We start from the raw sequence: 27,420 nt of genomic DNA on the forward strand, positions 1-27,420 counted from the left end.
GGGTTGAGACATAAATTGCATAATTTTCAGTGACTTTGTGCCTAACCTGCACTACACATCTTTTATTCTTGATAGTAAACACTACACTAGTTTGATGCCCATAGTTCAATAGACAGACAGTACAGATAACAGTTCCTTTTGGGCTGGTGATTTAAGCTTTGTTATCCAAAGGGTGAGTTCCAATCCACTGATTCATTGTGTGGGAGGGGAAAAAATGAAAGAGTTTCTATCAAGTTTTTTGTTGTTTGAGGACTAAAACCTGGTTTTCTGTTGATATGACCAAAGAAAGTTGAGCTTGGGGAGGAGGTTTTTGGATAGTTGGGGTAGTTTTGTTGTGAGCTGGGTTTTTTTGGGTGAGGGGGGAGTGGGGTCAGGTGGAGGATGTTTGGGGATGGTCCTAGGTTTGGGGTTTTTTACAGAGGTAGAAAAGTGGTGCTAGAAATACACGAAATCTACAAACTGAGAGATTCTTTTATCCTTGTACTCTATGAACTAGGATGTTTCTGAAGCAGTAGTACTTTCTCTTGCTTGCTTGCCACAAGTGGGTTTATTCTGTGCTCCAAGCTAAAGCCCTTTGATGTTGATTTTTTTTTTTTTTTGCTCTTCCTTAGGTTTAATTCTCAGTTTACTGTCAGGTGTCACTAGTGGAGATATGAAACACAGGCAAACTTTCTAAAGCCAAGTGCCATGGAAAAGCAGAGCACAGAGTCTGGATTTCCCTGTTGTGCACAGAACTGAACCTTCTAGGTCAGGGGTAGATTGTCTTTTCACCACCATCTGTTGTGTGTGGGAATGCCAATGCAATACTTTTCATGACCAGTAACCCTACACAGTTTGCTGTGAAATAAAATATAGTATGGATTTGGGTTTGGGTCATCAACAACTTCTACTCTTATGAGAATTTATATGTCCTTTCAGAAGGCAAATGTTAAGAATAAATTTCATGACAGGAGAACTCATAACACGTAAGATATTATCTAGAATTTTGGCTCTGAAATCTGCATGTGGGAGCTTACTGGTTTTTCAAGTTCTAACCCAGCAATATGCAGGTAACTTTGATAATCTTTTATTTAAAGAGTGCCTAAAGCACTGCTAATGACTTCAACACTGTAAGAAACTTCTTCCATAGATTGTGTTGTGCATTTAGCAGCTTCTGGTGATTTTTTTCACCATGCATTTAGAGCAGATTCCAGTTAGCATATGAGTAACATCATGTCAGTCCTAGTTCTTTTGTTCTGACATCTCTTTTGGCTCCTGGTGCGATTTGGCCCGGTTTTCCAAAATGTTGATCCTGAGTCCAAATGTAACTTTGTGGGTGGTACATATGTCAAGCCCTAGTTCAGTATTTTTGGACAGCAGTAACATTTCATAATTCTTTTGAAATGGAAAGAAGAAATGAAGTTAACTGAAAAAAATACAGCTAGATTCAGCTGGGTAGAAGCTTGCCTTTTCTACTGCCCCCTCTGCTCCCCCTGCTTTTCCATTTGGAAAAATAGAGGTTTACGTGGCAGAGGCACTTAACAATATTTAGGCTCATTCAGAGCAGGAAGCAATAGCATTGAGTTGTCTTTATAACCTTTCTTGTCATGCCCCGGTGGCCACTGAAACCTCCTGGGGTGTGGACCATGAAGATAAGGGAGAGTGGAGGGTTGCAACATTGTGTTTTTAGAACAGTGAGCTAGCTTGAATTACATAGAGGGCTGAATAAGGCCATGTAGGCACTTAGAAAGCCAAACCATCCCCTCAGGTTCTCTGTGTGTCTGTCTTTGATATACCTACAGCACATGAAGGTATAAATGCAACTATATCACATAAAATCAAGGGAAATAGTCCAGAGGGTTGTAGCCTGTGTGAAATAAACCCACGCACGAAGTACAGGAGGTTTCACAGGGCATAAATTAAAATGAACTTCATAGCTTCCTTCCTTCCATCTCCCCTGTGCAGCTGCTGAGCTGCTAGCTGAAAAGCTGTCCTTCATCCTTCTCTTGCAGCAAACCACACACTCGTATATTATTAATTCTGTTTCTCTAGTAATGCAGGACAAGGGTACTTTTGGAGTGTGTCTCCAGTTGCTTTTCAGTGTGTCTGTGCCAGCTCTGCTGCTGTAGTTGCGGTTCTGAGCATTGTTTCTTCAGTGCTAATAATTTTTCAGGCAATAGCAACATCAACAGAAAAACATGTTTGAGTTGAGTTTGACACCCAAGTTTTGAGCCCAAGAGGTGACTTCCTGTGAGAAACCACAAAACAAATCACTGTAGCTCTCTGTACCTCCCTCACCTAGATGCATAGCTTCAGGAGGTCACAGCTGCTCTTCCTAATCTCCTGACGGAACAAGTTAGCTGCAGCCCTTGCAACAAGGCCTCTTCCAGCGTGCTTGCACCATTGTGTCACAGTTGAAGGCCCTAGAGTCAGTGCTCCTTATAATGGTTCCATAAAAGATGCTAGACTCAGCAGTGGGGACCATTCCTTTGAAGGACACCAGCCTAAATGATACTTTTCCTTCTTCCTAAAGTGCAGTAGCTGTGAGGTGTTATGCAGGAGAATGTAAGGAAGAAGGGGAGAGAGGTAAATAAATTTGGTCCGTGTTTTTGGCTACTTACAGGGCAGTGTAAAGTGAGGGCTTTGATCTTAAGTATTTGTAGTTATCTTGCAGATAATATAGTTTTTTGGTAAAGAATAGGTGTATTTTTCCTTTAAAAAGGGGACCGCAAATAGTTAAATCACATCATCTTAGTTTTGTTTCATATTTTAACAAATATGTACAAAATTTGAAAATCCAGTAGGAATGGTTGTCTTCTCGGGCTTCTGGTTTGATTAGTCATTTGACTCTGATGCCCCAAACAGACTCAGCTGATATTCTTTTTCTTGGTGTCAGAGCGCATCTGGCTCTATGCAAGGAATAGTTCAGACTCCTCAAGGAGGTTTTGTCAGGGCTCCTTGCCCTGTAGGTCCATCTGGAAGCTTTGGAACATGAGTAGTCAGGGATAGTAAAATCTTTGCTCCACATTCAAACAAGGGTATTCAAGTTAGTCAGTGAGGCAGAGATGTTAGCTATTCCCTCTTGAAAATAAAGGAAGGAACAAGAGCAGAGTCCATGACTGACTCATCCTTCCCAATAAAATGCTATTCCAGGATTTAAACATCAGGGAAGTATTATCATGTTGGCTACTTGTAGTGTTTTGTTCCTCTTTGTTTGGTTTAAGAGCTAATTTATTTGCCATCTCCAGTGCAAATTGCCATTTAAATGCCTTCACTGTATTGTGTTTTGTAGAGATGCCCAGGTATTATGGTTATATACTAAAATATTCTTAACTACATGATCTCCCATGAAGCACCCACTGTGTTTTGCAAACCTCACCTGGTTTTGTTTTGGGGTTTTGTACATAGTTATGTTTTGTAGTATGGAAGGAGAGTCCTCCACTACTGTTTCTTCTATGTATTTTGGTTGCTTTTCCCTTTTTTCTTGCCCTTCCTCTCACGCCCAAAACCCAAATAATGAGCCTTCCTGTGATTACTGGGAAATGTAAAGGTAGGGCTTAAATGTCTGTGCTGTCTCATTAAGCCCGAGGCTTGCCTGGGTGATGCAGCATGTACAGCTGTGTAGTACAGCACCATTTATTGATCACAGGGATATGCCATATTTTGGTGAAGCAGGGGGCAGTTCAATTACAATATAGGATTTCACCCTTAATTTTTGATTTCCTGCTGGTTTATGTCATGGTCTTAACATTGCTTAAACCTGATCAAATGTGACTCCCCAGAGCTCAAGCAGCCAACCTGGAGAGCTAGGGAGCTACACAGCAGGGGTTGGAAGTGTTGGCAGGGAACCTGCCACAGCACCTTCCTTCCTCTCACAAGTCCCTTCCACTTCTGTGGAGAGCACTTGCTCTGGGGCAATGTGCTTTCATGAAAGAGGCACCCCAGTACCTCAGCTCAGGTATGTGTTACACAAACCACAGGACTCTACAGCTTATGAGAGTGACTGTCATCTTTTTTTTTTTCCTCACTGGCAAAATTGTTAACCTTCTCACCTCATCAGTGTCAACAGCTGGATGTGTAAAAGGTAGAGTATGCAGGTATGCAGTAAACAGAATCAGAGCATGGGCATTTACTTCTCTTGTCTCTTGTCCATGGGAAAGCTGCTGTGAAATGTGAAACCTCTGACAACCTTGCAGTCAAGGTCAAATGAGCACTAAATATCCTAAGACTCTTCAGCACATGAAGCTTGTCTCAGTTTAAGTGGTCCTGGAAGGTGAGAACAGGATCAGAAAGCTGCTTCACACCATGACTGTGTACATGTCCTGTTGTTGCTCACCTTTTCACGTTAACAGTGTGAATATAGGCATTGATTAGTTTCTTGATGGGTTTGGGGTTGTTTTGTTTGTTTTGGTTGGTTGGTTGGTTGGTTGGTTGGTTGGAGTTGGTTTATTTATTTATTTATGTATTATGGTATAGCTGCTACCATATCTAACCATATCTTACCTCATTAGGATGTTATTGCAGTCCACTTCTTTCTTTGCAAGCAGTAGGAACAGCCTGGTATGTTAGATATTTCTCTGTCTTCACTTTTCCTTTAGGTGAAATGGATAATTATTTACAGAAAACCTTTCTACAGAAAAAGAAATTTACAACTTGGCTCAAAGACAGAGTCCCTAGGAAAAATAATGATTTTTTTTTTTCTTTTTCAAATCACAACTGCTTGTTTCAGGGCGCTGGGTCACTAATTGAGTGCAAGCTTTATAAGTGTTGTTTGTCCTCCCCCCACAGGGCATACAAAACCATTGAGGAAGATGACTTGAAGTTTCCCCTTATATATGGAGAAGGCAAGAAGGTGGGCATGTTTGCTTTCCTCAGACCAAAGGAAGAAGGAATTCTGTGCTGTTTACCACTCAGTTTAGCCTGTGGCAGTCCAGTGTTTTCCACTCAGTATCTCTTTATTTTATTGTTTTGACAGCTTTAAAGAATATTTTGATTCTCTCATAAATCAGTTTCATGTCTGGGGGCGGCAGGGAGAGCTCAACATACTAAAAAGCAATTTTATAGCAAACAGTCATTTGTTGTCAGTTTGCTTTTGTTTTTCTCTCATTGTAAGTAGGCTGCAATGAGATTGTCTTAATAATTGACTTAAAATGTTCCTGTTTCATTGTAAAAATAACTAGACTGGATGAAGATAGCGACATACCTTATGTTTGCTGAAACAAAGCAGGAAGATATTTAATAGTGCTTGAGATGCAAAACTCTAATTTAGGAAGGGGAGGGATCAGGGCAGGATTTGTAAAGTACAACACCCCTTCTTCAGCTAGTGCATGTGGAACTCACTGTTGAATTTTTCTGATTCATGAAGGTTGATGGTTTTTCTTGAAAGGGAGAAACGCTGTTCCATTTAGGTATACTTTGTTTCCTGCTCTGTGATTAGGAACAGTGAGATCATTAGTGCTGGTCCTAGCAAGCTTAGCTGGATGCAGCAATAGGATCAATATAAGGGCGCAGTGGTGTCAGTTTGCTAATTTTTGTATGCTTGCTGTGTTTCTAAATAGTGCTCCTGCTGCATTAGATTCTTAATTCATGGATAGACATTCTTCAAAACTAGTCAAAGTTTTATAGGTTCAGACCTGCAGCTTATCTCTGAATTTGGCTAGGTTTATAATTATTTGCAAAATGTTTCACGCACATCTTTTTAATTTACTTTCTTATTACCTTATGGAGCCAGGATTTAGTGAGGCAAAATGATTTCGAGTCTGTTGCTCGCTGCTATTGGTGCTGTGAACACCCTTGTTCAGAAGCTGCTGTGGCTAAGCTAGACTTTGGGGGAAGCGATAAGCAGGCCACAGAGAGCAGGGCTCACTGTGAGGCAGCTGCCTGGTCAATCTTTGGAGAAGCATGAATGAAATAGAGCCCAGCACCTCTTGGGAGACGAGTCATGTTGCTTGGGGGAGGAAGTAACAGACCTGGGGTACCTGCAGACCTGCTGTAGACTGACTCTTCACAGCACTATGGTCAGTGCCACTGTCACCTGTGTGTTCAGCAATTTAAGGTGGCCCTTGACACTTTTCCTTGGGGGAGGGAATATACAAAAATATGTCAATAGGAAGATGCCACAGATTCCTTATGTGAGTAATTAAGCTCCTTACCCTCTTTATAAAATCTGTTTGCTAATATAATTTGCTGAAGGAATGTTTCATAAACTACTGGAGAGTGGGGTGACTGGTTTAGGTTTCCACAGTCCCAATCCCTTACAGATGGTCACGGTCTTAAATGGGTGTACACAGAGCGGGATGTAGATGAATACAAAGCTTGGAATAATGAGGAAAATTGAGATGACATGAATGTGAAAAGCTTTGATGTTGATTAGCTCTCTTGAATCTAGAGTTTCTGGGAAATAAAATGGAATTCATCCCCAACTGTAGCAGTTACAGGGTAGGAATTTCCCTGTTGACACAGTGCATGTAACAAGATTTTATCCCATCGCTTTTCTTTATTTCCAGGCTCGGGTTATGGCAACAATTGGAGTGACCCGAGGGCTGGGAGACCATGACCTGAAAGTACATGACTCCAATATATACATCAAACCTTTCCTGTCCTCTTCTCCTGAGGTAAAACGGCCAAGGTTCAACTGTCTGATTTGTGAGAGGGAAATAAATTTACTTAGTGTGCTTATTTGTTCTTCTCAATTGTCCATTCTGATTGTGGGTCCAGTACAGGTAACATGCTGCCCTTTCCAAAGGTGCAGCATGACAGTAACATCCACATAGCAGGAGCATTGTAAGTTACCGAGCTATGTGCCCTGGCTCTGGTTGCTCCATATCCCTGGCAGAGCATTGATTCCTTCTTACTCCTGGGTCTGTGGTTATCTCATAGCCTTGCCATTCAGTGTGACAGGCACCCATCTCTCCCCCCACCTTCATGTGCTCCAGCTCCCATCGAGGCCTACATCATGGTGCCTTCACAGAAGATGTAAATCCGTGTACTCCAGATGGATGTCTTCCATGGCAGTGTAGTATCCTGCATTACGCAGATAAACTCTTAAGCAGGAAAATGCCAAGAGCCACAGGAAGCATACTTTATGCTTCCATCTGTCTGCTCCTTAACCTTCAGTTCTAAATTCATTATGATAGTTTTGTGCAAACACCAAATAATGAGTGTGCATTCCCAAATGCTGGTGTAATGAGAAGATTATGCAGTATTCAGGTTAGGGGTAGTTTTAAATGCCTCCTTCATTTTGAATTGCTCGTCACAAGCAATTCCATCCAGTTTTTGACCACCAGAGACCTTGCAGTGAAGGATATCAAGCCTTCCAATGGGATTTGAATGTATTTGTTAACAAGGAACATGCAAACCTTGCTCTTTTTTCCTTCTGTAACTGCATTCCTGTTCCTATGTCAAGGAACAGATGTCACATATTTTTCATAAAATATTAAGCAAGGGCAAACCAAACGATGACAGCTTTGCCTCCGTGGCCCAAATGCTGAAAACTGTCCACTGTTAACGGGCTTGCTGAAGTTTTAAACATACCCGGTACTTGACCTTGAATTTATTGCTTGCTATAGCAGTATGAGAGAATGAAAACACACAAATGACATCATACTGCTAGGAAGGAACAAAATCATTAAATTAACCTTGCTTAGAACATCTTTAAGACCAGTTTGTTGTGAAGGAGTGCTTTAGGTTGTTCAAAGAATTGCTGGCAAAGCTATTGACAAAAGCAGTTTAATATTAAAATAAAAGTGCAACAAAATTGGCAAGGTTCACTGTACTACTTACTAGATGGTTGAAACACACTGAAAAATTGGAATAAAATCTATAATCAATCAATCTAAAACTAAAGTCAACTAAAAATTACATATGTGGAGGCTGGAGACAAAATGGATAAGGATGAGAAAGGGTAAGGATAAAAAGGAATAAGGAATACCTTCCCATTGAGTCACAAGGTTCAGAGTGGACCCCCTTGCCAAACTTAGCTCTGGACTTGACCAACAGTTTAGGCCTAAAGGTTTTAACAGCACTTAAATTTAACAACACATAATAGATAGTCTAACTTGAACAATTTAACAAAACATTCTATAAAATTTACTATGAGCACACAGTAACTCACAGGCTTAACTTACATACAAATGTAACATACTTAAGAATCTAAGAGAGCAGCATTCATAGTACATTTCCTACAGCATATTCACACTGATACACACACAGACACAAAGGAATATGTACAGAGTATATACCTGTGAAAAATTCCTAAATTCAGGGAAGTACTCATGTTGGATGCTTTTGCATCTTCTCAGCAGGCAAAGGGTTGAGCCTTGAGGAGTGGGATTATCAACCCAGGCTCTGTCATTGGTGTTCAGCAATGGTCTTTCCAGTGCAGCAAACTTGAGAGTTCACTGGCTCTGAGAGGTCCCACTCAGAGAGAGATTGCCGGTTGCAGCCCACTGCCATCCCAGAAAGCTCAAAGGGTCTTACTGAGGACCACTGTTTATAGAGTTGCAAGAGAGCTGGCTTTAGTCATAGTAATTTTCTGTTCTGGCTGCAGTTTGGGTTGGTAACTTGTTATAATGTTGTTCCATTTGAGTTGTTATTCAGGCAAGAAAAATAAGTTTCCAAGGCTCTTTGAAAAAAACCAGCAACTTATTAGGCAGCGTAAGTTCCTGGGAGCAGGCAGTGTTTTTGATAAGCTCAAGAGGAACTTAACCCTGATACTGTTCAGCAAGACTGAGGCCTAATGAGCATTTCTGACATTATAATGTAGCCTGAGGAGGGGCAGGGAGGAAGGATGCACCACCACAATCCACCCTTTACTCATGGAGTGGCACTGTGGTCGCCTCTTGCCTCTGTGCTTGCAAACAGCAATATAAGAATTATGTATAGTTATTATATATAAATTATATTTGAAATTTCAATTGTAAAAGTAAAAATTAAAAAAATGCTGAGAGATTCTGGCCCTGAAGAAACGGCAGCGATCTACAGATAGCCCCTTCTTCATGTTTTCTTGCTATCAATCGTGTACCTTCCCTCTCTCCCTCTGAATGTGTGGTGTCCCTCACTTAAAACCTGCTCCTATTCTCCTCAGACAGACAGGCAGTAGTTCTGGCCTCATCACTCTGATGGATTTGCTTATTGCCAGAAAAATGATGCAATTCTACCTATTTATTTTTCTTTCTGACATGCTGAGACCCAGTGTTTCTGGGGTACATAATGGCTGCAGCACAGCATCCCTGCAGTATCATCTCTGCCAATTGCTGCTGCAGTATTTGTCTGTGTGTATAAACCAAAGCTTCTCATGGGCTTTTCTGATTTGTGTGGAATGTGTCCGTATGTGTTCAAATTCTGGAATATGACATCCAGTTTGTATGCTATCCACGTTTCAGGATCTCTTAACTGCTTTGTGAAAGGGAAGCAAAATTGGTTTTTTTCCACACCCCTTTCACAGCTAAATTCAGCAGAAATGTATGAGGGCAGGAGGAGGAAAGAGAGAGCACCAACCATCTTAATTTAGAGATACTGGCAAAAAAACCACCAACCCTGAGTATTATTAGGAAGTAGCATTATGTTCCTAGTTGCTTTCCATTGTACCTCCTTCTCTTATTCATCTTTTCCTTCTCTTCCCGGAAAGAGCCCCACTGCTTTAACTCCTCATGTTTTTCCCAGACATGTTTTGTCCATATGAGGACAGTGCACCTTGCACAGAAACCAGCATTAAGAAACTACATCTTTATGCTGCCATCTGGGAAGCTTGGCACTTGGAAGCAAAGGCAGTGGCATCAAGCAGCAGTCATATTTGGCCCTTGTGCAGCATTGGATTTCAAATTGTTTATATAGGAGTAGGGGAGCACATTGTGTGGTTTCCAGACCTGGAAAAGGGGAGGCACAGGAAATTAAGACTCACGGTGAGTCATGACAGAGGGAGGATCCAAGTCCTCTGGCTTCTGTTTCTGTGCCATAATTACATTGTCCTTTCCCAAGTCAGGAGCAATGTGGTGAGTTTTCAGAACAATTTACATCCAGGGTGACAAAGCTCTGGTATGTCATGTCCACCAAAATTTAGCTCAAGAAAAGGTAAACGTCTCTGAGACCGCATCCAGAAATAGGCATATAATAGTAATTTGAAGGTGGTGTGAAAAGATACTTTGATAGAGTGCCAGGCTATGGGAGGAGAAGTCATGTAGCCAAGACTGACAAATGTAATCAGTATTCAGTGGCTCAGCTGTTATGAGACCAGATTTGGAGGACTTCTGCAGGTGGGTGAGCTCTAGAGATTTGAACCTCTTATAATGAGTAGCACAAAGCAGGCAAACCATGACTGAGGCTCTCTGGCATGGAATTAAATATTTATTTTTCATAATGCTACAGTTAATTTGAAAGCTTTCAGCAGGAAATTCTGCTTTTCAAAACTTAGTAAGAGCTACCTTGTTGCAGCTGAAAAGCAGAATTTTATCTTGAAATTTTTTGAACGGGAGCTCAGCCATTTGGTGAGGAGAGATGTGGCTCTGATGGCAGCATTTGGCCCTTGCCAGCGATGAACCCGAAGCCAGCCACCACAGCAAATGATAAGAAGGTAATGAAGGAGAATTTTTCTTGTTCCATTATGTTCATAAAATCTTTCTGACAACTCTACAAATATGTTCAAGGAGACTGTTTTAGTTTCACATCTGCCTTCTGGAGAAATCTTTAGGAACTATACCATTGAAAGGAACAAATAAGGTAAGTACACAGAGAAGTACAGTATGATCAAAGGGAGTCAAGGCGGTTTCAGGAAGCAAACATCACACTTTAGTGGCTGGAGGTCCTTCAGGTTATGTCTACAAGAGAATTAAAAAAAGAATAATAAATGCAGTAGATGCTCTTGTAGGAGCACTTTGATTTCTCAGAAAACATCTGTGAAACTGCTCTGCATCACAGGTTATTAATATAAAAGATATGAAGCTACAGACTAAGTGGAAAGTTGGCACAGTCTGCTGGAAATTGGCTAAAGGGCAGGAAACAAAGGGTGGCAGTAAAAGCTAAAAGGAGATTAATTGGTGAGTGCTGCAGGGAGCAGTGTTGGGACCCACTTTTTATTATTTACATATAAATTACTTGGAGGGTGGTATTGAAAGATCTTGTCGTTTGCCAGCAGTGCTACACTGGATAACACTGTGCATAAAAAGGGATGATACAATTAAGTATGGGCTTAATTTATTGAAGTAGCCAAGTTGATCAATAGTGCAGGCGAGTGAATGCAGGCTCGAATTCCCCCGAGGCTGGCACCTCAGGTGGCTGCAGGCTCGCATGTCACTGTTGTGAACGGTTTTTGAGCTGCAGGGACTCTTAAAAACAAACCTGGCAAACGAACCCCAGCACCTTTGCAGAGCTGCCGTGGTCCCTTTCAGCAGCCAAAGGCAGGTTTTGTCCAGTGAGTAGATCCATTTGTAAATGTGAATATAAAACCAGCCCACCTGTTTGTTCATTGCTTGCACAGAGCGGTTTTCTCAATGCTCTTGACTGCACGTAGGTGAGTAATATGAGAAATAAATACCTGAATTGAAGAAAGACATTACGTGACAAACTGCATAACGCACATTCAGAAAGATGTGTGTGACCACGTGCTCCAGTGGTGTGTATCCACTGTTACCTATCAGCAGGTCTGTTAACTAGTCAGGTTAACCAGTATTGTCCTATATATAGGATATAAAGGTAACCCAGTGCTTGTATTCATGGTTGCCTCTGCTGGTGAGGTTCTGCTGTTTCTTCCTTATAGCTGGCTTTTTACATTTTCTGGTTACAAATGTCAAGTTTAGCTAGTTAACAGGTCAGCTGCTTTACATAAGTAAGACATCAGTGGATAGTAGAAGTATGGTGACTAAACTGGACTCCTTTGAGGACTGCCCTGATCCTCCAGAGAGATTAAGTTAAAGAGTGAGAAGCTTTGCCAGGGCAGCACAGAAGGAGCTGGTAGGCTGGACGGAGTTGCTGAGAAGGCTCTCAGGGCAGCATGGGAGGCAGAGGACAATGCACAGGTAGCCCAAGGCATTTGGGGCAGAGGACACAAGTTCAGTGGGCTACTGTCAGGATCGATGTCTGGCTGCAGAAGCAGTGATTCATGAGGGAAAGACTGAAGATTCATGATGGCATTGTTAGAAAATTTGTCAAGGGTGCAGCCTTAGTCAAGGAAACCTTTGCACTGCCAGTCATTGTCTGGCCAATTGTCACCTGCACAAATGGGGCTATTCAGTGCTGTTTTGCAGTGTGTGCAGCTTTGTGCAAACTTGTGTCACAGACAGAACATGGCTTAAACCTCACTGTTTACACCCTGAAATATGGCTACAGAAGGGAGGCGGTCATGGGGAAGGTTGACTCTAGAATTTAAGAAAATAAAATCGTCGTTTCCATTGCAGTCAATGAGCTGTGGGATGTGTGTGGAGAGGGTGTTCACTGAGCCCTGCTGGTCTGAGCTTCCACTCCACATGCCTTGGTGGTGCTGCCCAACCTATGTGCCTCCGACAGCTCTGCTGTCACACTGATCCATGTCCAGCAGAAGGCACATATCACTACTGTAAGAAACCCTCACTGAACCAAGTAAGAACTAGAACAAAGCTCCTTGCAGAAAAATAAAGGGTTAGGAGCTGGCTACTTTCTGTGCCTGAGCAAGGTGGTCTGCGAACATAAACTGTACCTGCAATAGACTGGACAGCTCTAACTCCTTTTGTTAGTACCATACTAGGGGCACCTACAACCGTATTTTAGAAATCCAAGGAAAGGACTTAAGGTAATTAGAATACAGACAAAGCTGCATTTCAGTAAACATTTTTTTGCATGTCCAACTGGTCCCTTGTATACAAGAATCTTACCTGAAGTTGCCCCAAGCTTGTCTCTTGTCACCTTGGCATTCTCTTTTCCTTAGCCTAGAGACCAGCCTAACATCCCTTATTGCTCATCCCACTGTTCCCTGCACCATTTCTGACATCTAGTTCCTTCTCAATGCATGCCTTTCTGGAGATGCTCGGTTCACAGAGCTTGTCCTTCTTGGACAGATTACCCAATAAATCTGTTCCCAGATTACCCAATAAATCAGTGATTGCATTTTTTTTCCTTTTCCCATAAAACAAAGCATGTTCTTAGTATTGCTCTTACCTTTCGACCTGTGGATTGGCTGCAGCTAGCTTTGACAAGTTTCTTATCTGCCCCAGTGCTGCTCTCCAGTCAGACAAGATTGTTCATTTCAGGAGGATTCAAATCAGTGATGCATGGCTTTAGTTTCACACCTTTGCCTTGGCTGGAGAGCCATGGCAGAAATTTTTTTCCCAGCACTGACGTTCAAAGCTTGGTTAGCCCTCTGAGGGGCTTGGTGCTGAGTGCATTCCTGAGCATTAACCCTGATGCTTTCTCAAATAGTTTCTAGTCCCCAAGAGATCTTACCAGAATGTGTGCTGCATATTGATGGTTGTGTTGGCCCACTTACCCTCCACACCCCAGTGATTTCCAAGCTGAAACCATGGGCTTTTAAGAGGCTGAACTAAATTCTGGGAATGGAGGCTATGACAGCTACTGATTTCCATGCAATGAGCTCGAGATGAGAGCTGTGCTGCATATAGGGATCTTTTCTATATTACCACTCAATCTGAATAAGGAGATATGCTCTAATAAAGAGAGTATCTTGCTTTGAATTTAATCCTCTCCAAAGGCCTTATTCAGCTGCTACCTTAGATAGTGAAGGTCATATTTAACAAATGACCTTCTTGTGCTTTTGAGTGAAAGGCAAACTGGTAAGTATTAGCAGCCTGGTCTTGGTGATTTTTTTTTATTTTTTTTTTCCTCCAGTACTTGTTGCAGTCCCATAAAAGCATAATTACATTAAAAGGTCCAGGCATTTTATGTGTATTGCCTGTTCCATGGCTCCTAAGGGGAGAGGGCACCATAAGAGAGAATAAAACAGCTCATATTTTCTAGTTATGCCAAGCGCTTGGACTGACAAATTTCCCAATTGCCACAGCTGTTTGTGGAGTCCAAGACTGGAGCAGGGTGCGTGACAAGGTGCACCACTTCCAAACTTCAGTACAGACGATCCTTTCCTCCTGTGTGCCTTGCCAAGGTTGTTACAATTCTTTCAATCTGTGTTTGTTGCTGGTGTAATTAAAGTGCTCCGTGAGTGCTTGGTGATTGCTCCCCATCACAACCTGGGAATTGGAGGCGGTTTGTCAGCTGGAGCACAGCAGGCACTGGAAGGGGAGTTACACCAAAGTAAAGACTTGTTTTAAAACACTTTCCATGGCCTTTGCTTGTATTCTGGATCAGCTGATGGCCTTGCAGCACCCCTGTGACTGCCCCCCTCCACTCCCAGCTTTCCCCAGCCTCTCTGGGAAGAGGATGGTTGAAGTTGTTTTAAAGGCAGGGTGTTACAGAGATGCCAGCAGTGATCACCCTGACTGGAGCTGCAGACAGACAAGTTGAAGTCAGTGGACAATTTAATAGTGTGAATAAGCTTCACTTTTGTGCAGATCTTGAATCAGTCTTTAGCTGTTTACAGATACATGTGACTGAGCAGGTAAACAGTTTTTGTCCATTTCATGGAACCACTCGCTTGCTCAGGCACGACACTTTAGTGCAGCAGGTGCCTCAGGTTTAGAAAAGTGAATGCAATGCCTGGTGCCACACAGATATTTCCAAACATGCAATTTATCTGGCAGAGTTAAATGGATCTAGACAAATAGTGAAAACAATTATTTGTGAATATTTTATTAGAAAATATCAAAAATTCATCAAATAAATTATTCAGCTTCCATATGACTAGTGCTGCCAATGATAGGGAAGAGCCTCACACACTGAAACAAGGCAGCTGGGTGGGGGAGGCTTCAAGCCCTTCTGGCAGCAACAGCAGCACTGTACTTTAGAGCCTGGCTTAGGAATGCTTGCATCCATCCTGGCTGGGGTTAGCACCTGAGCCATGCTGAGCTGCAGCAGGAAGGGTTGCCATGTTGGGAGCTAAATTGCAGACAGACTCCATTAGTGCCTTGGGAGGTATTTCAGTGCCTTGGCCGAACCTGCTAAACTCATAGCCAAGCCCAGCAATGTTTTGCAAACAGATCTGACAATCTCCTCCTTCATGAATCTCTTGGATTTTTGTGTTTTAGGTGAGAGTCTATGACCTCCTGCAGTATGAGCATGGGCCAGATGATGTTCTGATCCTAGCTACTGATGGACTCTGGGATGTGCTGTTAAATGAAGAAGTGGCAGAAGCTGTCACTAACTTTCTACCAAACTGTGACCCCGATGATCCCCACAGGTTCGTGCTCATTCCTGATTTTCTAGCTTCTCCATAGAAGAGCACTTTCTGGTAACATATTTTTGTAGAAAGTATGATATGAATAACATTCAGGAAATATGCAACACTTATAAGAAAACATTTTAATAAGTTGGATGGAGCCTCTACAGCAAACACGGGCATTTGGGGCGAGAGTCTGTTATAACTCAAAATTGGCAGCCTTCAAAGGAATAGGTGTGGGATCACAGAATCTTGGCATAGGATCCACTTTGTTGGCTGTACAAGGTCCTGTGAAAACTGTAGGAGGCTGAAGTCTTAGAAGATATATGGCAACAAGTCTGTTTAGAGCAGTCACAGGTTTCCACTTAACTTTCCTCTGGATAGTCCCTTAACACTAAAGACTGTTTCTCAGTAGGACATACTGAGTGTCTGTCTCTCTCTCTCTCTCTGTGTATGTATAAATACTGCATAGTGGAGTTCCTACTCATTCTTGCTCATAGTATAACCCTGAAACCCACCTTCAGCAGGGAATGATTAGTGCTACCAGGACAGGTGTGGTGATGGAAGAGGTGGAAAGTCTGACTCCATTTAATTGGATTCTGTTTCATTTCACAATTTTATTCTACCTCATTCTTTTCATTTTCCTGTCTTTATCGCCTCTTAAATTATATGTTTCTGTCTTTAAAACATACCACCATGCAAACAAGTTCCCAAACAACTATCTAGAGGCAGTCTGCCTTGAGTGAGTCCACAGGTCTGCCTGCTACTGAGTTCCATGTCACTATGATTTAAAATATTATGCTAGAGATCAGAAGTCTCTTGCTTGTAAATGGGAGGACTGTGAAAGTGGGAAGAGCTTTATCCTTCCCTAGGGACTGTTCAGGAAGGGAAGTTTGTGTTGCACCTGAATTCAGGCCTGTCTACCACTGTCTTCTGCCTCACCCTGGGCTAAGAGGGTGAAAAGAGATTTTACATATCCCCAGTTGGTCTGTGGAAAGCAGAGTTTCAGAAATAACCCTTCGAGAGCCATCTCAAAATGCTTGGTGTTTCTCATATTTCTAAGTCATCATCTTCACAGGGTCAGCCCCATTCTCTGTCAGCAAACAAGGAAGATAAGTAAATATGGACACCCTGACAGACACTTGGGTTTTAAAGTGAGAACAGCTTTGCAATAGCTCAACAATAGTATCTTCTCACCCTGACACTTACAAACATGGAATGCAAAAAGAGGTTTTGTTGCAATCATCAGAATGAATGATTAACATGAAGCTGCAACTGCAATATTTTGACCTTGCCCACCTCCTTGCGCCAAAGATGAGATGTGGCATGAAAGACAGCCAGGACTGTCTCTGCTTCAGCAAAACATGTAGGTGTGTCTGCCCTCTCTCTGGGAGGAGATCAGGCAGAATTAGGGAGGGCACTTCCAGGGCATTTGGTACTATGCTGTGCAGACATGCCATTAATTTAAGGTAGGAGGAGATGACCCATCCAATCTACTTTCAGTTATGCCCTGACACCATTCAGAGATGCAAGGGGCTTCTGCTCTCATTCCTGCACCCCTGAGTCTCTTCTTGCAAAGGCACTTCTTGCAATACCTCTACCCTGCTCTGTCTCCGTTTCTCATCCAGTGTTTGGGCAAAGTTGTGCCTGCCTACCATCCTCACCAGTCCTGTCTGTTGTGAATACAGTCAGGGTGTGTTGAGTCTGTCTAGTTCCTTTTGGTCTTTACTGAGCTGGTGATGGCCACCATGTTTGCTGCAGCAGGAAGGGGAATTCTTTGTTTGATCTTTTCTACTTTTTAGGTGAGTAGTTTTTTCATCCATTATAGAACACTCAGCAATCAGAAACACTAAAGCAAAATGAAATTTTCTTTGTTTCATTTAGATTTGCTTGTACCGGTTTAGCTCTAGTAATTGTGGGGAATTAGTTGCTGTTTGTGCCAACGTGAGTGCCACTCATTCCAGAACTGAGTCTGCTGTTTGTAACTTAGAACAAACACATTTATTGGTATTTGACCTGCTGGTCTATGAATGGGCATCTGAATTGAAAATCAATTTGTTCTTTTAAGCAACTTTGTGCTAGGTCATTTAGAGGCTTACAAATAGCAGGGACAAGACATTTCTCATGCCAGCATACAAAAGGTAATTGGAGCAGTCCCTCATATAGTTTACAATGATATTTATGAAAATTACCTTTGTGGAATTGCTCTTGCTGCTTGGTTGTAAAGAATACTTAAAGGTTTTAAAGTACTATGTGAGAGGTTTTACGTAATTACTTCACAGTGGTCTAAATGAGGTATAACTAATGAACTTACAGTAGCATAGCAGGTCAGGCTGTGGACCTGTGTTCATTCCTCTCAGTAGTCAGTGACAGGAAAATCTTGTTTGCAGTATTATCAGTGTTATGTTTAAAGGAAAAGTTATCCTAGAAAATGTCAGGTTCTGTGATGGGGGTAGTGACATAGTCTGTGGTGAGGTGATCAGCTGGAAATGTAATATCTCTAGGGATATAGAAAACTTGTCAGAATGTAAGAGACTTGCACTCTGGGTTTCCAGAGAACCAACCTGTGGAGCAAATCCTGGATCCTCCTGACCCAATAGCCTACTTACTCCCTGACAGCAGTATATTAACAAGGAAAAACAAACAAACAAAAGACAGGATTTTAGAGCTACAGAGTACTTATCTGTTACATAATTAGTTCCTTGTGGGAGCAATATTCCTCCCATTTGGATTAAAATTTACTTTATAGCCTCATGGGTAAGAGCTTACAGCCCTCGGCAATGCTCTTGGGACTCTCTCCTGCTGATATTTACTGTGAGTGTTTGTTGCCCACATAAAAAACATCTCTGAATCCTGTCAAACATAGCATATGCCTGGACATCTCCAAGTGCAGGGAGAGCAAAGTCCTCGGGTCTGTCTTCATCCAGCCATGCAGACACAACCTCAGGGGATTTGGAGCCTCAGTGAATGATAGGCACAGACTTGTTTAGAGAACAGTTCCTGGGTGACTACTGTGATGGAGTGAAGAGGCTGGGGTGGAGCTGGATTTCTTAGCTAGCTGATTTCTTATGGGTATTGTGGCAGATGAGCATTAAGGGGACTCTGAGTGAAGAATAGGTGGTAGTGACACACTGCTGCTTTCCATACATCAGTTCTCTGAAGAGGTATGAAGAGGGAAAAGCATGACTCTGCCCTTCTCCTTCAGTTGCACTTATGCAGGTTTACCCCCTGATCTTGGGAACCTTCTATTTCTCATCCTTCCTCTTGTCCTTTCTTGTTCCCTCTCACTTTCTGTCTCACACTAGGTAGAGATTTAGGAGGATGCTGGGGAGCTCCTCCACCTCTGCTGGGTGTGAGAAGATAAGCTGCTCAGACAGCAGCACAATTACCCCTGTCACCATTTCTCCTGCAGTACTTTCACAGATCAATACAGAAAGCTCCAGCAGAAGAAAAAAACCCCACATATTTATTCTTAAAACACAGAAGTTGTATTCCAGCAAGGCTATTCATTAGGAGGAAGTGGATACTTTAAAACTACTTCAGCAGTTCTCTAATGCTGTCTCTAGAGCTGAATCCCAATTTCACAGTGCTGGAGAATAAAACATTCGATAATGGACTGCTGCTCCTATTCATCTCCAGGTACAAGAGACTCACCCTATCTTCTCTAGTGCCAAGTTGAACACCATTGCTTCAATTCAGCTCTACACAGGAGAGGAATATGTTACTTCACTGCTGCCTTCACCTGTTCCTTTTCCTTTGCTTCATTGTGTTGGTTTTCTTCAGTATTTCACAGTCTGTCTATGAGAGAATTTCTGGTTTATTAAAATTCCTTTTTTTTATCTTGCCCTTTCCAAACACTCAGCAGCAAAACCCTAACACAATCAAAAGCAATACTCATTCCTTTGTACTTTTCAGATGTGGGGAGCCCTTCTTAATTAGAAAAAGCAGGAAAGCAAAGTTTTCTTGCAGAATGATGGGTGTTTCTCTCTTAAGTTGTGACAATAGCTGAAAAATCCTTGGGAAGTATGTTCTTGCCAAAATTCACTCAGAATCAGACATGCTGTGAATAAATATTTCAGTTTCTTGCTTGCCACATGGAGTCCTTTTGTTCCTTAGCCCTGCATCTGATTTGGGAACTGAGGAGTACAAGTATGTGTGTTTGGTTTTACCCCATTAGAAAAAAGGATTTGATGTTGCATTAGGGCAGTAAGGCCAGTGCTTCTTGTTATCTTGCTATTACAGCTCAAGGTTGTTGGTACAGACTAATCTTGGAACATACAGTGTGCATGTGTATGTGCAAGCGTGTTGGATTTTGTATCTTTAGGTTGTTCTCTTATGGCTAAAAGTAAATCATTTGTCAAAACTAGTGAAGGCTGGAAATTTTATCACTTGGTACCATTAGTAGCAGGGGTGCATTGCTGCTGTACAACATTACTTGAATTTAGCATCAAATCTTATGAGTAATCAGGTGTTGATTCATTTGCATTGAAGAAATCTTTCTAGTAGAGCAAATATATCTATTCCTGGTTCAAAGGAGTCATTTGAGTTAAAGCATCGAAATTCTAGAAAGAGAACATAATTGGGTATTTTTTATTCTTTCATCTCCAGAGACTGAATAAACTCTCTACTGATAGAAATTACCACTTAATAATGCATTCTGTGGTGAAAAATTCTGGGGTTATAACAGTCCTAGGTAACTGATAAACTTACACACACAGACCTTCTGATCATTGGAGTTATTGTTCTTTCCCATTCCTCAGATGAGATCTGGGCAGATCATTTCAGGTCAAGGATCCTCCTTAGAAAAGGAGATATTGAAATACAAACACTTCTTGTCCTTCCTGGTTTTTGGAAACTACAGAGGTGTGCTTTAGTTCTGGAGGCCTGTGTGTGTGGCTTCATAGAGTCCTGCATCATCTTGGAGATTGATACTTATGCTTTAAATAAAACACATGCAGACACAATATTGAACTGTTTTTTTTTCTTGTCAGTCTTTTAACTATTCAAATAATTTTTAATTATCTAATAATAGAAAAGTTTGCCTCCACCCAACTAATTCAGAAAATCTTGGACTGATGAAGTAAAAAGTGACAGTAGCTGTTCACCCATAATGAGATTTCTTTCAGAGGAAGTTTCTGAGTACACAGATGCGTTGATGTAGTAACAGCAGCTAAAGCAATAAGGGAGGACATATCAGCACACGTGACAGGGCACTGTCTATGCTCCACTTTCGGACTCTGCCCCCAAGCAGCATGTGGTATTTTTTCAGGACAGAAAAATAACTCCCATAAATCCAGTGACACTCAGCCCAGCACAAGCTCGGAGTTTTGAAGGAATATGAGCCTTAATATTTCACTAAATTAAGCACTTGACAACTCACATTCATGCAGTTTTCATTGAACTTATAAATGTGAAAGAACTGTGGGATTCTGTTAATCTGGCCATATTAACTGTAAGTTTCCTTTTCCAGTTTCAGAATAAAAGAGATTTAAAAATCATTCCTACAGTCAAGGAAAACAGACAAGTTAGTCTACTTGGCTTAAAGTGTAATTTGGATTTTATTTCTCATGCTCTATTACTTGCCTCCAAATTACTTTCTTTGTTGCAGTTCATCTCTGAAGTAGTTCAGATATGATTACCTTCAGGTGTGTCGGTGAACAAGTGTGTAGTTTTCAACAAGTAGTGTTATTTGGGGTCCTCAATTTTTCAGACTACTCCTAGAAAGCCAATTCGTTAAGGCAAGCGTGTTTAATATTTTTTTGAAGAGTGGTGAAGCCAGGCACCCAGAATGGCCGATAACTTTTGGTCAAGTGGTGTCTGTCAAATACCTTTACATTCTTATTCAGGAGCTGTCACTGAACTGGAAGGAGTTGCTTTGTGGGTATGCCGTGGTTTGTGTTTTTCCTGCCTGCTTCTAAAACACTGGGAAACATGTCCTGGTAGGTCACAACATTAAATCTGCCAGGCGGCAAGCTGTGAAAACCCACTCTCCTCACAGAGGCGAACACACTCTGGCTATATTCTGCCTTTTCCACAGGTACACGCTGGCGGCGCAGGACCTGGTGATGCGAGCCAGGGGAGTGCTGAAGGACCGGGGCTGGCGAATATCCAATGACAGGCTGGGCTCTGGAGACGACATCTCTGTCTACGTTATCCCTTTAATACATGGGAACAAACAGTCATGAAAGTAGCATCAAGAGTGATTATAGGATGGGGATCCTTTTGGGAAGGGCCTGTAAGAGACGTTATGGTTTTGGTGGTCTGACCAAGACACTTCCAATTGATGTAATGCTGGAGGGGTATTTTTCTGCCCGAAAGGTAGGGCTCTGCACATATACTGTATATGATTAAAGGTAACCCTTAAGATTCCAATTTCCCTATAGAAATGGGTTTGGTGCTTAACAGGAATGGGATTTAAATGCTGCTAGCATATTATGGATTCTGTCATCCCTCCAGGTCGGGTGGGGAATTAATTTTTTTCTCAGTTTACCATGTAGCTTGGAAGAGCCATTTCAGTTGTGAAAGTAGAAGTGGGTATCAGAAGCCAAGGAGGTTCCTGAAGTCTACCCCCAAATATTCAGAAGGTGGCTTGGGTCACATCTCATTTAAATATATATATATATACACGTACATATATGAGACTCAAGAGTTTTCTTCTTTCAAAAAGTTGTATTCATGACTTATCTATGGACAACTTCAAACTTGTGTAATCCTTTGAGCCCCCATTTTCCTCTCCCATCTCTTCTTCAGTAGATACCTCCTGTATTTTAGTAGGAAAACTGAAACTGTTTTCAGTGTGACTATGCCTGTTTACTGCAGCTAAAACAGCCGCCTGCAAAACTGTCCAGGAGAAATAGGTCACAGTCCTGTATGGCAGAATTTATTCTGCTGTGAGGAGTTATTCATCCAGATTCCTTGTTGTGTGTATACCATGATTATACAGAGCATGCAAACTCAGCTATATGTGATATTTACCTGGAGGCTGTGGGTTTTTTGGGATCAGAGATTTACATTCATTGAATGATTCTGCCTGCTTTATCCTGTTGAAAGGATCCCTGATCATAAAGTTTTTGCATCAGTTGGGATTTAGTAAATTTGTTTGGGCTCCTGGGTGTATTTTTAGTTGGATTCCTACTTGGAAGTGGTGGTATTGTTCTCATTAGCAATTTGAATACCCAGGTAGTGATCTATTTAAAATGTGTTCACTTCTTCCTGCCTCACTTATTATTCAGTATGCCTTTGCCTGCTTGACTTGGGTGATCAGAATGTGACAGCTTATAACTTTCTGTCCTTTTGGCATTGAGAACTGTAGTCAAGGATTACAGTATGACTGTGATAGATTCAAGTCCTTGGCTAGCTTTAGCAGCATTTTTCTTAGCAGTGATAAATCAATTTAAATAAAGAAAATTTGCATAAAACATTATTGAAGTGAAAGCAGTAGTCCGGGAGAGAAACAAGTGAGCAAATCTGCAGTGTAACCTTGCTGTCTAGTCTTCAAGCAGACAGCTCTCCTACTTCACTGGCAGAAATTTAAGAAAAAAACAAAACTAGAAGATTCTAGCCTATAGGCAGGTATATTGGCTGGAGAACCAACTTTCACCTAATTTGTCCCCAGACCACATTCATGTGGAGCTGCTCATCTGGTTTGTACTTCTTTGACAGGAAAAAAGGCAGGAGCTGATGTAATTGTACGGCACTGACTAGGGAGCTTACAAATGTTGTGTCCTTTCCAAAGCAGAAAGAGGATGCTGTGCCCTTTGCAGACTTTCTTCTGAACAGGTGTGACCCAGAGCTTGCCAGTTTTGTAGTTTATGATGTGCTGTGTAAACACGACGCAGCATGAGTGCGATGTAGCTGCCCAGATGCTGTATTTGATTACATCTTGAAGTATATGTGCAACAGTTTGGTGGATTTAAACTACTTTTGCTCTAAATCTCTAGACCCAGAATGGGTTTCAGGCAATGTGGAGTGTGTAACGGCTCAAACATGCAGCAAGCTGCATGATTTTAGCCTGAAAACTGTTCCACAAGTTCCCCAGTGCCTGCATGTGATAAAGCTGTGCAGAACACAGACGTTTTATATTCTAGAGCTTCAGCATAAATCAATGGCATATCTGATTATGTATTGTCATGCTTTATCTTTTCTTTCCTTATTTTTTTTTCTCTTCACCTCTTTTTCTGTGTGCATCTGGGTAAAAAGAGAGGTCTGGAGTCTAGAATATTTTTCCCATGGCCCCTCATATGTTTCAAATTTTAAGCAAGAGAACTTCTCTTGCACTTCTTTTTGGCCTAATAAACTTGTAAACGTGCTTTTCATGCTCTATGTAACTCCTGTTGTCTCTTCGCAAATGCAGCTGTATAGTCATCTAGCAATTCAGATCCTCTTTCACAAAGAAACTAGTGCTGGCAAATCTGGTGAAACTGTCTGAACAGCAAAGAAACTGGTGCTTGCTGGTACCAGCTACAAGCCTGAGTCAAATATTTCAGTGCTCATGCACTGTTGGTCTTCATTATTTGGTAACATGGTGTCAACACACATACCAGTCTTTATAAAACCACTGAGTACAATGTGGTGGAAATAGATTTCCTGTGTAGCATTTGCCAAAATTTAAAAGCAAAACTTCAAGACAACTACTCATTCAGGAGTGTTTTTTAAATGTACCCCTGAAGAGAGGGGTTAGCAGATTGCATGACTTGGTGGGAAGCAAACTGATGGGTGACTTCTCAGACCATGATCTGGTGAGTCCTTGTGAATCAGCCTGCACAGTGTTTGTTTTTCATCTGAGGCACTGCCATATGACTTCTCTGCAGTGGCTGGGCCCAGGTCGAGTTGTGTTCTCACTGTCAGCCTCTCTCCTGGAAAGGGCAGAAGTATAGTATTAACAATTAGTATCAATTAGCATCAATTAATGAATTCTGAGAACTTTAATAAAAGGTTTCAGTATGTGACTGAAACTATGCTGTGATGCTTTTTGTTTTGCTTTTTTACAAAGTATCTTTTACACATTTAGGTGCTTTTCTCCCTGGAGTTTCTGGTGCATCTCTGACCTGCTGCTTTAGTACTCGGGCTTTCACTTCTATCTGCTTTCTGTAGGAGCTTCTTACATCCCCTGCGCTGGGGTCAGTGCTCTGCTTCAAGGCATGGTATAAAGACATATACACACCTCAACCTCACAGAAATAGCAGGCGGGAGTTATTTATTGCAGAGGTATTGTGCAAGAAGCAAGAATAATTAAAAGCATTTCCAATTCCCTTTATAGGCTGAATTATTTTGTGAATCACAGCATTAGAAACCACTGATGGCAGGGAGGATCTGTGGTGCAAAATACTATTTTTCAGATAGGTGAAGATGGGTGCCACGTAAAGACTTGTAGGTGCTCCAGGACTCAGTGAAGCTCACGAGTTAGGAGCAGACAGCTCATGTCCTCAAACTGGAGCAAGTTAGGCATCAAGTCCAAATTTTAGATCCTTGGCATGTCATTTTAGTTACTACCTGAACTAAACCAGTGCTGGGTTTTGCCAGGCGAGTTCCCTTGGTATCCAAAACTGTGTAAGCCTTAGCAGCAAGGAAGCTCAGTCCTGAGTTACATCTGCACTCATATTGCTGTTGTGTAGTGCTGAGCCTTGCCTGCATAGGCATTGCTTAGAAAGTTGAGCAAGTTCTTATCCTTCCTTGGATAATGGCAAGGGAAGGCGCTAATAATGGAGTTCCAGTTAGCTGATAGTGCAGTGTAACACTGTTTTGTGGTGCCTAGTCCAGTCCCACTTCTAGAAAATCAAAACCAAGAAGCTTCTACCATTCTCCTATGAATACTGTTGAAGAAGATAGTACAGACATTTCAGACGCTTTCCTCTTGCACTACAGCCTAAAATTTTGTTTGTTTAATTTATTGAAGAAGGTGGTTAGAAATTTCATTTAGACTTTATTATGTGAGGCACACAACCATCCTTTGGTATGTTAAGGCAATAATGCTTCCTTCATCAACACAAAAGTGTATTGTCTGAGATGTTCAGTGGCATCATGATGGAGAGAGAGAGAATTTTGTTAAAAAATTCTAAAAAACAACAGGGCTAACAAGCTAAAGGAAGAGTGGTCAGAGTCTGCTGTTATCAGTGGATTTCCATTTACAGTTATTTCCATGTTAAAATATGATGAGAGGTCTGTGAGGTACTGTTGACTCTGTGCCTCCAGGATGTTTGGGCAAATTTTGGCTCTGAGCTTCTGCTAAGTTTTCAAAGAACACTACACGCTCTGAGCAAATCTGCTGTATTTCTTCCAGCCTCAACGTTTTGCTTTTATTTTATGTTTTATGTCCAAATACTTTCAACAGTTTTATATCAAACATGAATGGCAAACTGTGTGGAATTGTTGTTTGTCCCCAACATTTTAGGTGTGTAAAGTTTTCCTCCATGTGTCTTAGATGAAGATTCAGTGATGTGGCTACTACAGAGAGAGTGACCAAATGATGCTGTAACTGTGCTGCTGTATTTCTACCTGTGATGTACTTGAAGGAGGATGCCCTTGTCCACCTCCATGCTCATTTTGCTTTTTTTTTTAACCATTACTGTTGGTGTTCTTTTATAGGTGTCTTATTTTGATTTTATTTCTTTCTAGTAGCTGCCACATTTTTCTTTCCTTCATTGGACAATTCATCTTAGTATCTTAAGATCTGTACAACTGTCTGAGATTTATATGTTCTGAGGAAAGGAGGACCTGCTGAAGGAAGATGTTTTGGACCAATGTACTTCTGCTTTGTGACTGTGAAATGTTCATCTTTTTGTAACCTAAGAACAAAAAATGTTTAGTAAAGGGATATATTTTGTGTTTTTTGAAACTTTTCAGTGCAATGAACAAAAGAGGAGGATACTGAAGAAGTGTATGTGCAAAGTTTTAAAATAAAATTTTAAATTATATATTATATATATCCATCTAGATCTATAATCATTATTATTTGCCTTTGTCATGAAGATTTCCTAAGTCTCTTTATGTGTATTACCAATTGTGCAATATGGACAAGTAGCACACTCTGCTTTGCAAGGGAATGAATGATTCGCTGACAAAAGGTCTCACTCTTCAGTTAATGAAGTAAATTCCTGTGAGGTGCATTAGCCTATGGGTTGATTGGAAAGAGTTCAGCTGTAGATAGCTGTGTGCTGCCATTGGATTATGATTCATTGCTCAGACTGGCAGTTGCCATGTTCTGACTCAATGAAGAGCTGTGCAAAGTGATCAGCTACCAGCTCTCTGAGGCATTGGGTGTAATTTTGGAAATGATAACAGAGTTGGAGTAAGTTTTCCCTCATCCCCAATTCCTTAGGAATCACTGTCTTAAATTCTGTTCTGAGTTTACGTTCAAGCAAACCCAAGGATGAATTCGTAGATTCCAATGAAGCAAGCGTTCAAGGTTATTTAGTAACCAAAGATGCTTTTGAAGGTACTGAAGATGCAGGAAATAACACCAACCTTGCACTGTACCAGCACAGCCATGGACAATGCCCACCTGGGTTGCCAGCAAGAGAATGAGAGCTGGACAGGTATCTACTTGTTATATTTTGAAATACTGCATTATAGCACAAGCAATTCTCCTGCTTCTTATTTCACCTCACACTAAGTAGGAGAGCAGTGAGAACATCTGTTCCAGCACTACTGCAGTTTTTAAAGTGCTGCACATGTCCATTGTATTCACTGAGCATAATGGAGAGTGCAGAGAGAAGCAATGTGTTACTTTAACTCTGGTTCTTCTCACTCTCCTGTTAAGTCCTACAGTCTATTACTGCAATCCGACCACAGTGTCAAGCTTACAATTGCTGTGCAAATAAAACTTCAGCACAGCTTTACCTGGCTTGCTGGTGTCAGCTGAATAATAAGTGTTGATAGCATGAATTGACAGGGAACTGCTGCACATCAACTGAACCTAAAGGACCCTGCTCCACATCATCCTCTTGCTTTTGCATTTCCTATGCCCTAAATTCTGTAAGCTTGTAGGTCAAGTAAGGCTTGTTATTTTAATTTTTTTTAGGTAATCAATGCAACTCTTCAGATTTGGACATCAGTTTCTTTAATTCATGTAGGCAATAAATCAGTCTTTTGCCAAATAATACATTCATAGTATCCTACTGAATGTACTCAGTTGACATAAGGGAAAGATCCAAGTAGTTTATTGTATTTTGTACAGTTTCTGTAAAACC

At 41.4% G+C, this 27,420-nt stretch overlaps 1 protein-coding gene across 1 annotated transcript in view; it reads left to right on the top strand.

The window, feature by feature from the left end:
* Window positions 1-25,260, top strand: part of PPM1H (protein phosphatase, Mg2+/Mn2+ dependent 1H) — a 71,761-nt gene extending 46,501 nt beyond the window's left edge. Inside the window, exons 7-10 of the mRNA XM_008926569.3 lie at window positions 4,768-4,831; window positions 6,486-6,593; window positions 15,102-15,253; window positions 21,270-25,260. Coding sequence (XP_008924817.1) covers window positions 4,768-4,831; window positions 6,486-6,593; window positions 15,102-15,253; window positions 21,270-21,417 — 472 coding nt within the window. The 3' untranslated portion in view covers window positions 21,418-25,260. The remainder of the gene's footprint in view (window positions 1-4,767; window positions 4,832-6,485; window positions 6,594-15,101; window positions 15,254-21,269) is intronic.
* Window positions 25,261-27,420: the final 2,160 nt, after the last annotated feature.

The sequence above is a fragment of the Manacus vitellinus genome, unplaced genomic scaffold, assembly GCF_001715985.3.
Source record: "Manacus vitellinus isolate BGI_N305 unplaced genomic scaffold, ASM171598v3 scaffold_5_pilon, whole genome shotgun sequence".
Lineage (NCBI taxonomy): Eukaryota > Metazoa > Chordata > Aves > Passeriformes > Pipridae > Manacus > Manacus vitellinus.